The 12058-nt window shown below is 42.4% G+C and overlaps 1 protein-coding gene across 2 annotated transcripts; it reads left to right on the top strand.

The window, feature by feature from the left end:
• Positions 1 to 2497: 2497 nt before the first annotated feature.
• LOC111218446 (tumor necrosis factor ligand superfamily member 11-like) lies at positions 2498 to 11137 on the top strand. Of its 2 annotated transcripts, none has more exons than XM_022740756.1 (4): positions 2498 to 2879; positions 4890 to 4925; positions 8789 to 8915; positions 10406 to 11137. In XM_022740756.1, the coding sequence occupies exons 1-4, from the start codon at positions 2679 to 2681 to the stop codon at positions 10837 to 10839; spliced, it is 798 nt and encodes a 265-aa protein (XP_022596477.1). In that variant the 5' UTR covers positions 2498 to 2678; the 3' UTR covers positions 10840 to 11137. The 2 variants fall into 2 exon arrangements, with proteins under 2 accessions (XP_022596477.1, XP_022596476.1); XM_022740755.1 differs by having other exon boundaries at positions 10403 to 11137.
• The last annotated feature ends 921 nt before the right edge of the window (positions 11138 to 12058 follow it).

Below are 12058 nucleotides of genomic sequence, written 5' to 3'. Positions count from 1 at the left end.
CTAAAAGTTGCATTTCATCGTCTCAGTTGAGGAGTTTTTTTTTTTTTTTTTTTTAAACTGCTTTTGGTAGACAAGGGAATACCTGTCAGGTGGGGAGTGCCTTGAATTTCCCCTGTTTCATGAGCCAGTCACTGATAAAGATGATTACTCCGGAAAGCATAACTGGAAATATTGGCTTGGCCCGGTCACAGTGACTTAACGAGTGGTTTCATGTTGAAAAACCCACAGAGAGTCACACTTATACTGCTACTGGAGTAGTTTTAAGTGCATGTTATTTTACCTTTATATGAGGAATATTAAGATAACTTTTACTTGTGTGAATGACACTTGATTTTACAAGTAGAAAATAAAGATTTAATGGTTTAAAATGAACATTCTGCATTTAAAGGAAATGGGAGAAATTAGCAACTACAGTAATAACTGACTATGGAACTAACTATTAGCAATAGTTCGAGATCTTTGCCTTATTTTCTTTCTTGCAGAGAGTTAGAAAATCAGATTTGACACCACTCTTATGTCTATATAGAATAAATATAAAGCTACAGCAGATGCAGATGGTTAGCCTAGCGAGCATAATCCAGTCAGCAATTACATTTCCTACAAAATCTGCTGCAGTTTAGTTCTATATAAATGCAATTTCCAGGAGACAGGGTTGGTCCAGAGGGACTGAGCTGCAGAGTCTCTGCTGGTTGCCCACTAGTCACAACTTGTCCTTTTTACACCTTGGTTTTGTAAGGATTAAACAAAGGAGATTTAATGTGTAAACGAGGTGTTGGTAAGTGGATATTGTTACTTCTGGGCAGAGCTCGCCCCATTTCAAGTCTTTATGCTAACATCAGCTATCTGTCTGCTGGCTGCAGCTTTATATTTAGTGTACGTGCATGAGAAAGCAAATTTCCCAAGATGTCAAACTATTCTTTTAAAGCTCCTCCAGTGTAAAGGTCTCTGTCCATGTGTAGTGTGATTATAGATCAGCTCTAGCTTCTATATTAATACTGTGAAAGTATCAAAGCCTCAGTCCACAGAGAAATGTTACACAGCCTGTATTCAGAAACTGAGCCTTAAAACCAGCCGTCAGGACTTCTGGAACTTTGTGATGTCACAACAAAGCAGTCACCAAGCCCCGCCCACCTGGACCCACCATCCAAACCTTGCAGGATTTGGTTTCTCTGAGTGTTTTTATCTGGAATCTGCTATATTTTTATTGGATCAGTCAGAAAACAGTCAGCCAATCAGAAGAGAGGCTCAGAGCCTCTGAGGAAGTGAATAATTATATTTGACAAAATGTTGAACTATTCCTTTAAAGTGTGGGTGAAAAATACCTTAATGTCAGCAGGTGGTAATGACTCTATCTATATGGTCTCCTCATGTGCGTCAGAGGCCCATAGGAGCCACTGTGGGTCTAGGTTGGAGGGTCAACATGGAGGCGTGCCAGGGACTTTTTGTCAATTCCAGCTTAACAGAAAACATTAAAATAAGTTGTGATGAATGCATGAATAGCTGTTTCTAGGTATTTAGCAGAAAGGAATGTTTTAATTATAACCTATCAGTCCGTCAGTCATGCTGGTGAGCTCTGGGTCAATTAACCACATGGTTCCTGTTTTGCATGACAATATTCAAAGCTACTGGATGGATAAACAGTGAAGTTAATTCTTCAGAATTAGTTTTTGTCTGATGTGACTAATGGTTGAACAGAACACAAAATGCAATTCACTCTGGATGACTGAATGAGTCTCAGTTGCCACATCACATCACATCATCACATCAAGTATGTGACAAACTGAAATAAACATGGATCTAGTCTTACACCATAATTTTTAAAGGCATGGATTTATATACAACTTTATGTCTCTACCTTATTCTTAAGGTCCTGTTCTTTTCTTTTTCACTGTGCAGAATAATGTAAATTCAGAGGTTGACACGTGATTAATTGCCACATAAAGTACCACATTAATAAAAAAAATTATTAAAAAAATTAATAATTAAAAAAAAAAAATCATTTTTTTCTGTATAAAATAAACAGTTACCAATTCATTGATTTAAATTTTCGGTTTCAAATATTTTTATGTTTTCATGCATTTGATTGCAATATTAATTCATTTTTTTCATTGTATTTGTTTTATTTTTTATTTTTGCATTTGATTGCAATGTTTTTTTCACTTTTTTAATTTTTCTATTTATTTTATTTAATTTTTTGCATTTGATTGCAATATTTATTCATTTATTTTATTTTGCAAAGTTTGACTGTGGTGTGTAAACTGTTAACTAATGGGTTAAAAGTTTTTTGGTTTTTTTTTTTCGTCTTCCACAGTTTTTTCTCCGCTGCATCCCCGCTGTGTGAACGCTGCCTCGCTGCAGAGAGTGTGTGTGTCACCGGGGGTGTGGACGCGCGGAAGGGGTGGATTACGTGTTCCTGCGTTTCTGGAGCCATAAAGAGCCCGCTTTACCTGTCGTGCGCTCAGGTCGATCCGGTTGCCAGTCTTGTTTCGGTCTTTTCCGTCGGTCTTCAGCTGAGCACCGGAGCACCCCTGTGATTGGCTGCAGAGGGAAACGAGCTGCCTTCAGCCCACCCACCGCTGATTATAGGGACTCTTGTTGTCTCCTTCCTCCTTTCTCCCTTGCATTGAGTCTGGGACCTGGCCCGGGGGCTGAGCAGCAACACACACAGAGCGCGCATCATGGCAGCTACCCACAACGAGTACAGAGGCTACCTGCGGAACAACGTCCACATGGAGGCAGGGCAGCACCGCTTCCACCCGGTGCAGAACTCGGAGCCCACTTACCGGCCGCTCCTATTCGGGACCCTCGCTGTTATGGGATTGCTTCAGGTGGCGTCCAGCGTGGCGATCTTATTACACCTGACAGGTTATCTGCAAGAGGTAGGCTCAATCACTGTGTGCTCTGCTTCGGCTTCTCGTTTCCAGTGCGCAACGAGACACTTCGCAAAGTCACTCACTGTCGTCAGCGCGTCTGTAGCTTTTCTCTGCGCGTAAATATTTATGCACAGATACTGTCAACAGTATCCTACAAGGCTACGAGCGGCAAAGTAAAACGCTTTACAGTGTCATAAAGCGCCAGATAAGTTTCCCAGCTGCTTGTAAAGTTGGCGGCGCGCGCTCTTAGAAGTACAGTAGGTGTAATCTCACAGAGGTGAAACGAGAAAAGAAAAAAAAAAGACACCGAGACTCTTGTGCAGTTCGTTGCGCGCAGGCTTTTCGTCTCTTTGAAGGCGCTGCGCCTCGATGGCAGGCACTTAAAACACTGCTGCTGCTTCTGCTGCTTCTTCTTTTCTTCTTTCTGTAACACAAAGAAAGAAATACTGATAGCATCTCAAGAAGCTGTGCTGAAACTTTCCACGGCAGATTAGCTGTTTCAGCGAGAGTATTTTCCAAAGGGGCTGCAGCATCGTGACTCCGATAACATCTCTGCAAAGCACAAATGTCAGTCTTGCTTGATGTCTTGTTTGTTTAAAAAAAAAAAAAAATACAGATGTTTTCACTCGAGGCTCCCAGACTGCAGCGTGTTTACATGCCACCCGGGGCTCAGATTGATCATTTATATGTGTCGAGCTAGAAACCTTTTGAGCAGAAGCAGAGCTCCTTCTCCAGGAGGCAGAGACAGAAAAGTCGGATGACTTGCTGCAGGCGCTGACACTGCAAAGAGACACATACTATCAAAATACATCCATCCCTACATGCTCCATTGGTTCTTGTAAGTTCTGCCATCTGTGAAGCTGCTCATCTTGTTCGCTCTGCCATGATTGTTGTTACTTTATGGCGGTTTTGGAGTTGAATAATTGTCATGTTTCAACAAGCCAAGTGAGCAGACCACATGTCTGCTCTGTGAGGATGCTTCAAGTTCACCTGGGGACCATCTGTCTCTCTCTCTCTCTCTCTCTCTCTCTCTCTCTCTCTCTCTCTCTCTCTCTCTCTCTGTCTCTCTCCCTCTGTCTCTCTGTGTATGTTTGCCTCTTTCTCAGTCTTTGTGTGTTAAGTTTCTTTGGCTTGTCTTTGGCATAAACACACTGCAGTGTGGTAGACAGTCGCTAGTTATGAGCTGGATGTGAGCCAGAGGGAGAAAAAAAAGGAAACTAGAAGGGAGGGAGAGAAAGGAGAGAAAACCAGAGAGAGGAGAGATAATATTTTACTTATTGTCTCTGATCATATTTGTGAAATAACTCAAACGGGTCGGTCGGTCGATCCGATGATGAGACAGGATCTTTGGGAGTGATTTAAAGCGTTCCTTGAATACCCAGCAGCCTCAGAGGCGCTGTGGTTGGTCAGAGTTCAGCCTGTTCTGTCATCTGCCATCAACACCTGTACAACTTCCTGCAGAGGCAGCTGGAATCTGCACAGCATCGTGCCGACATACTGGAGGAATGTGCTGAGCAGAGCAGCTTTAAAAACACTGGTTGATTTGAACATGAAGGCTGAAGTGTGTGTGTGTCTGTGTGTGTCTTTTTTATTTTGTTTGTGTCTTTGTGCATCAAGCTGCATGTGTGCATGAAAACCTCTGTGCCAATTCCTCTTGAATGTATTACACATTGAACGAGAACCAATGCTCAGTCTCCAAATCACTTTTGCCTGCTGCGCCCGTGGCATGCAGAGTGACATGTGGAAAATAACTTAACCTCCCACACACATACACACACACACACACATACACACACACATATATATATATATATATATATATATATAAACATCCAAACTGAATTGCTGTTTGTCTTCCTGTAAGTTTCATGAAATATTCCTCCCACCCACACCTGTCAGGGGAGCTTCCTCAGAACAGACAGTGTTCTTTACAGATGACGTAACTATGGTGTTTATTTAATTTTTTTCCTTTTACATTGACGTCTCTAATCATGGCTCCTATGTTTCTGTCTCCAGGTAGATTTGTCCACAGCCCCACACCGGCCCATTGAGGTGAGTGTGACCCCTGGTTGAACCACAGCAACACACAGTACACACAGATAACTGCTGCAACACTATAAAACTTAAACATTAAAGCTGCTCCAGTGTAAAGGTCTCTGCCCATGTGTAGTGTGATTATAGATCAGCTCTAGCTTCTATATTAATACTGTGAAAGTATCAAAGCCTCAGTCCACAGAGAAATGCACACAGCCTGTATTCAGAAACTGAGCCTTAAAACCAGCCGTCAGGACTTCTGGAACTTTGTGATGTCACAACAAAGCAGTCACCAAGCCCCGCCCACCTGGACCCACCATCCAAACCTTGCAGGATTTGGTTTCTCAGTGTTTTTACCTGAAATCTGCTATATTTTTATTGGATCACTCAGAAAATGGTCAGCCAGTCAGAAGAGAGGCTCAGAGCCTCCTGAAGAGAAACTGTGGAGAAACAAAGTCCTCTGCTGTAAGAAAACCAGGTATTTCCTCCTGTCGCTGTCGAGGGAGGCAGTACAGTGTTTGTAATAATGCAGTTATGTTTGAGTTAAAGCAGCAAAAAAAAATAAATTAGATAATCGTCTGTGATTTTTCACTGAGAGAAGCCATGACTTTCCCATGGGTGGTGTTTTCAGTGCATGCCACAGCTACTGTTAAAGCAAGCACCAAACCCTCGGTGGTCACCCAGGCTGGGAAGAGGTCAGGCCACAGCAGGAAAAACACCTGACAGCCTTCTGATAAAACGTCTAATAACTCGTCCTTTAGGTTTTGGTTTTTTATTGTTTTTTACATTTTCTTTAATTTGATAATCAAGCGCTGACACAGGGTAGTTTTCTGCATCAGCTATTAGTGAGTCACTCACTGGCGCCAGCGGCTGCAGAGTGTTCCTTCGATGATCAGCAGTAGCGTGAGGGAGTTGTAAAATAGGAATTCTTAATTGTTGAAGTCATTTTTAAAAAAAAAAAATTTTCTCTAATCCCTTTTTGGAAGTCACCGCCTGTTTTTTGGCTCAAGACTCACAGAGCAAAAGCAAAAAAAACCATCCAGGAAGTAAAATAACACAGGATAAAAGGAGCACTTTGCCTCACTAGTGTTTGGTTTCCCATAATGCTTTAATTTTCTTTGAAATCATGTATTTGTGTTTGCCCTTGGCATCCCTGGTGGAGTACTTACACAAACCACCCAGCCTGTCTTGGACCGAGGAGCTCATTGTGTTGTTAGCCCTCGGCTATTTCCCATGGAGCACGGGGAGACGTGCTGGGAGCTTTATGAGGTGTCAGGGTGACAGGTCCACTTGGCCCACGCTGTGTTGTGTTAGGGTCAGCCCTGAGAACGCCGGCGCTCTCTGCAGACAGTTGAGGGGATTTGCTAGAGAGCAGGCCTCAGTGGAGAGGCTGTCAGTTCAGCTCTGCGGTGCAGCTCTTTTGATGTGAGACAGGATGTGCAGGCCCGGGCCGGCCCACACCGGGCTGGGGCTGTGGTCAGCGCGATCACGGGGAGTGGTGAGAACACAGGACCATGAATCAGGCGCAGTTCATGAGCCAAATGTTTAGAGATCTGTGTAAGGAGATCTGACTGCTGCAGCATGAAACACAAAGAGACAATACGCTTCAGTGGCCGGGCTGTGAGTGAGAGCACTTTTGTTCTGAGGGTCGCGTCTCAGAAACCTCACATCAACATAATAGAGATGCTGAAGGATGTGTGTGGCGGGTAGTTAACCCTCTGAGCTCTTCGACATGTTTCTATTAATATCTACAGCGTAGAAATGTGGTTTAAATGTTGTTAGAATTTGTAGACTCTCTGACCTCTGGTTCATATTCTTGCAAGATCAGATGTAGCTCACAGCCAGAGCTAGAAGGCCAATAAGAAGCCCATTTTAGGCATTTATTATACATTTATCTACTATTTTACTCATATATTTTGCTATTTTTAGGAACCTAAGACTTTGATAAACCCATTTCAAGCAACAAAACAATTCAGCCACATCAGTAAATGTTTGTTTCCACAAGAGATTTGAAAAACAGGGCTTCAATTTTTAAGCATTTGGGGCAAATTATCTGTTTACACGGAGCTCAAGGACAAATTTTGCGTCATTAGAAAGTTGTAAAAATATGTTCTTAAAGTATTATATAAAACATATATATATATATATATATATATATATATATATAAAGTTATATTCAAGTATTTTTTTGGAAAAAAAGTGAATTTAAGAAAATATAAAAAAATGGAGAAAATACCCTTCGACCTCAGAGGGTTGAGCGTCAGCTGAGGCCTGTGTGCAGGACCAAGCATGTGCAGTCAGGTCGGTCGTAGCCAGATGTGCAGAATATTTCAAGGCAGCCGTTCCTCCGTCATGTCACGGCTCCACCTGGTGCAGAGTGGCTGTCACCGTGCAGCACAGTGCAGATCAGGAAGCTGCCAAACTGCTGCTACTTTGTTTAAATAATCTCTTCTCCTTGGTTAAAGAGGTATGACACGGTCTCACCACAAATCAAGATAGATCCCACATTGTAGGGCCAATTGGGAGCGTGTTCACAATTACGTTGTAGCCTTGGCAGGATGTTGTTTACCCTTGTCTCATTCCAAGACACTGCGCTATAAACATGTTTGTGCAGCAGATTGTTTTTGGAGGACAGACGGTGCTAATCTTAGTTTTAGGGCCGCGCAAATTTGTCTGGATTCGGGTTGTGAATAAATACTTGACAGTAATATTAGCACAGAACAGGTGCTGTGTCGGTGGGACTGGCTCTGCAGTTGAGTTTATTTGGAGTGTGTAGCAGTGTTTGTGCTCCGAGGCGCTATGTGTGGGGTTTTTTTTAAGTTGGGAGGTATGTGTTTAAAAATTCTATCCATTTCAACACTTTCAGTTTCCCAGTCTTTGTCTTTTTTTAGGTGTTGGCTCAGTGTGAGGGTGAGATGATGATAGTGATGCCAGGTTACCTGAGGTTACTGGAGCAGAGCAAAATCATAAAACAAGTTAAAACACCTTCAGGATATAAAAAAAAAAAAAACCTGTTTACATTTGTTATTTACAGTGTTTATTTGTAAGCAGCTGCTGCAGATGCTGCCAACACTGCAAAGCTTTCTTTCCAAGAAACTAAAAACGTGGTACAACTTTCACTTATCTCTGAGATCGCTTGTGTGAGTGTAAGATAGCAGGTAGAGGCAGAGGTTGAAAACAAAACACCTACGCCTGATAATTTAATCCTGTGCCAGATGTGTAAGAGAGTTGGCAGCTCCGGAGCAGTAACTGTTTACTTGCTTGGAAACCATGTTTTCTTTGAGAGTATGTTCTCTGTCTTGCCTGAGGAGGACAACCCAACTCAGACTGCGGATGGCGGCATCATCATCATCATCATTGGCGGCGGCGGCCCTGAATAGAATCAGCTGAATTCAGTCCAGATACTTTTATTTTTTTTCCTCCAAAATCCATGAGAAGTTCAATCTAGCTGTAAAGTTACACTCCTCTCAGTCACAGCCTCCGGCCCCAAATACAACCACAGCTGTAATAAGGAGTTAACTGACTCGCCAAGGAGGATGGATAATACACATCGACATGCAGTTCATGTACACTGATCCGCCTATGGTCTTCAGACACACACACACACACACACACACACACACACACACACACACACACACTAAATTCCAAAGCAGCAGACAGTTTTTCAAAGGAGAACAAAGCTGTCTGTGTGAAATATGGAAACAGCGTGGGTCAAATGTTGATGCCTCATTACTGATGTGGGTATAAGTTTCAAATTGGGCAAAAGGATAAAACACACACACTCACACACACGCACATACAAAGATACAGGTGGTGTTTTTTTTACCTCTCATATGTCAGTCAGTGTTTGTTAAATGAGCTTGTCCTGTTTCCTGCAGGAGGTGCAGACGGAGCCGGTGCTGAACGCACTGAGAGACACGAGGAAAACCAGACGGTGCAAAACTCCAAAAGAGAGCCTGCCATCAGCTCATCTACCAATCAGAAGGCCTCAGGAGTACCCCAAAAGTGAGTCCACATGAATTAAAGTCCTGTTATTGTAGCATTAGAAACACTCATCTATCAGTCTGGCTTCATTTCAAACACAATTCAACTTCCCACATTCAGTGTCGGCCGAGCTGTAACTTGAGTGTTTGCTAAGTAGAGTTTTAAATGAGCTGTTTCTAAATATTTACACCCAGTAACTGCTGCTTGACTAACCGAACCTCCTGACAAAGCTAACGTTAGCTTACAAATATCTGAAGAGTCATAGAGGGAATATACAGGCCTTCATTTGAGCTGGGACCTCCCAGATTGTTACTGGCACCTCAATAAATTTTGTATTTAATGTTATTTCTTCTGTCATTCTTTTATTTCCTATTCAACTGCCTCTTAAAAAGCTTCTGTGACTATTTTGGATGGATTTTAAATCTGATCTAAAAAAAAAAAAAAAAAAACTAGAATTACCGGTTGTACGCTTCAGCCAACCAGCCAAGCTGCAGGAAATATGGCCAAAATCTCTCCTTCCTGAGTTACAGCATTGAATAATAGCTAGAAGTGTTTTTACAGAACATCATGATGTCACAGTGACCTTGACCTTTTAACTTTGACCACCAAATTTTAATCAGTTCATCCTTGACTCCAAATTAATGTTTGTGCCAGATATAATTAAATTCCCTCCCAGAGTTCCTGATATATTGTATTCATGAGAATGGGGCAGACAGACAGACGGACTGATGGACAGACTTTGCTTTGTTTGTGATCGTAGTTTTGTTTAGTTGTAACAGCTAGCACCTAGGGACAAATCATGGTGGAAGGTAAAAAAAAATCCATAACGTTTCTACCACTGTTCACTGTTACCACAGCTCTGTGTGTGCCTGTCATTCAGGGTGCGTATGAGAGCGAGCTGCATGTATGTTCTAGGACTTTGTGATAGTGACTCGCTGTAGCCTCCAATCTGCCCTGAAGACATAGCGCTGCTCAGAGGACGTATTATAACCTCTTGTCTTGTAAAAGCAGCAATAGCCGAAGCTCTTTTCAAGCGACAATCACCACCACCTGCTCCTGGCAAGAAACCAGAAGACACGGAGCAACGTTAACATTCACTATGGAGGGGTGTTTGTCTCCACCTGATGAATCTAAGCATTCAGTGTTCCCTCTGTTTCAGCTCTGTGTTTGGTCTCCACCAGCTCCCAAGGAAAATATCTGGCTTTTTAGCTGCTAAATGCTCCAGCTGCTCTCTGACTGATAAGCATGAACCAGGACAGTACAGTTGTGTCTGGACAGTTGAAACTCACTGTAAAGCTCCATAAAGCCTGTCATATGGTCTGTTTATATATTTTAGAAATAAGTCTTTCCTAACTATAGTGTTGCAACCTGATTTAGTAAATCACTAGTTTGAACTTGTGCCAAAAAAAATCAGTCTGACTCATTTTTTTTGTTTAGTTTATTATAGATCAATAAAAGATTAATGGACGATGAGCTTTACCAAAACTTGTGTTGTTTCTCTTGCCAAGCAGAGGATGTGCGGCAGGCCATAACCATCGACTGGGAGGAGAAGCACGGATACCACCACAAGATGGGCTACCAGAAGGGCAAACTGCTGGTGATAGAGCCGGGTTTCTACTACGTTTACGCCAAGACCTGCTTCCGCTACTACCGTATACCAGAGGACAGCAGTCAGGCCGAGATCCCGCCGGTGGACGTTAGCAACACCCAGCTCATCCAGTACGTCTACCACGAGAGCATCAAGTGGAACAAGGCCGTGATGCTGATGAAGACGGGCAGCACCATGCGCTGGAACGACACGAGCTATAACATGTACTGCGCCCAGCAGGGCCGAGGCGTCCAGCTGGAGGAGGGAGACGCCTTGTTTGTCAACGTGTCCAATGCTTGGATGCTGGACCTGGAGGGAGAAGGGACGTACTTTGGGGCCATAAAGTTGGGTAACTGAAATTGAAACACGTGGGGAGCGGACATGCTACTGAACATTTGATATGCCAAAGAACCACTGTTAGTGATTTACAATGTTGGTTTGTCAAAAAAGTGTCTTTTTATATTGTACATGTGTTAATGATTTTTTTGTTTTTTTTTACATTGCTCTTCACCAAATAGCCTTGGAGTCCTTCATGAGAAAAACTTAAGGAAAAGGTAAAAACTTGTTTTGCCACTTGCCCCCTGCAAAAAAAAAAGAGATGAGACACACAGCTCTCAACTTCATCCAAAATAGCACTGGACTTTTTTTTTTTTTGTTTTTTAACTGCGGTTTGTATTGGGAAATTTCAATACATTTCAGTTAAGATTACAACATGTGTTTGTGCACTAATTAAACAAACCACGAGGGAGCAACTGAGGAAGTAAGTTTGTTGGCAAGAGGTGCAGCGAGAAAGGATTTATCAATGTTTATTGGTGATGGGGGGGAATGTCCAAAAAGAACACTGTAGCTGATGGAGCATCTGCTTGTACTTAGCAGATTATCACCGGATAAAAATAACAAGACTTCCCGGCCTGTCTCTGACCCGTGGCAGTGAATGCACAAATGTTTTCCTGAAAGGTTTTGTAAGTGTGAACAGGGCAGGCAGTGAGGCGTCCAAACAGTAAGTAACTCAACAGCATCAGTTGAAACAACCAGTTAGATGGTGATTTATCACACCCTCGAAATCTCTGAGGCACCATTGAAACATGATGCCGTGGAAGATTCACTTTCACTCTGACATTGTTTGTTTTCTTTTTCAATCAATTTAAAAAAAAAAAAGGGTGTGTGTGTGTGTGTGTGTTTGTGCGTGTGTGTGCGTGTGCGCGTTCCCAGAACTCATTTGTTAACCAGTTTTCTGTCTCTGATGAAATCTAACGAGTGGCCTGCTTCACTGAAGGCAATCACACGACAGTGTCATTTCAAACTAAGGAGGAAGTGACGTGTTTATGTTTATGACGATCAACAAGCGATGCAGATAGCTGGACTGTCTGACCATAAATGACACGAATAGACTCTTTTGTCTTCTTTAACTAGAGGAACCGAATTGAGTTTGGTTCATCTTTTAACTTAAATTCTGTTTTGTTTTTTTTTTTCATTTGGCTCTTCACTGAGGTAAATGGGAATATGCACTAAATATTTATTTATTAGCTATAGAAGAAACAGAGACAGGTCATTGTTACAGTGACCTTTCAGCTGT

Source organism: Seriola dumerili, unplaced genomic scaffold (genome assembly GCF_002260705.1).
Source record: "Seriola dumerili isolate Sdu_G_001 unplaced genomic scaffold, Sdu_1.0 BDQW01000052.1, whole genome shotgun sequence".
Lineage (NCBI taxonomy): Eukaryota > Metazoa > Chordata > Actinopteri > Carangiformes > Carangidae > Seriola > Seriola dumerili.
Note: the sequence above shows the minus strand (reverse complement) of the source record. Positions and strands in the feature narration are given on the sequence as shown.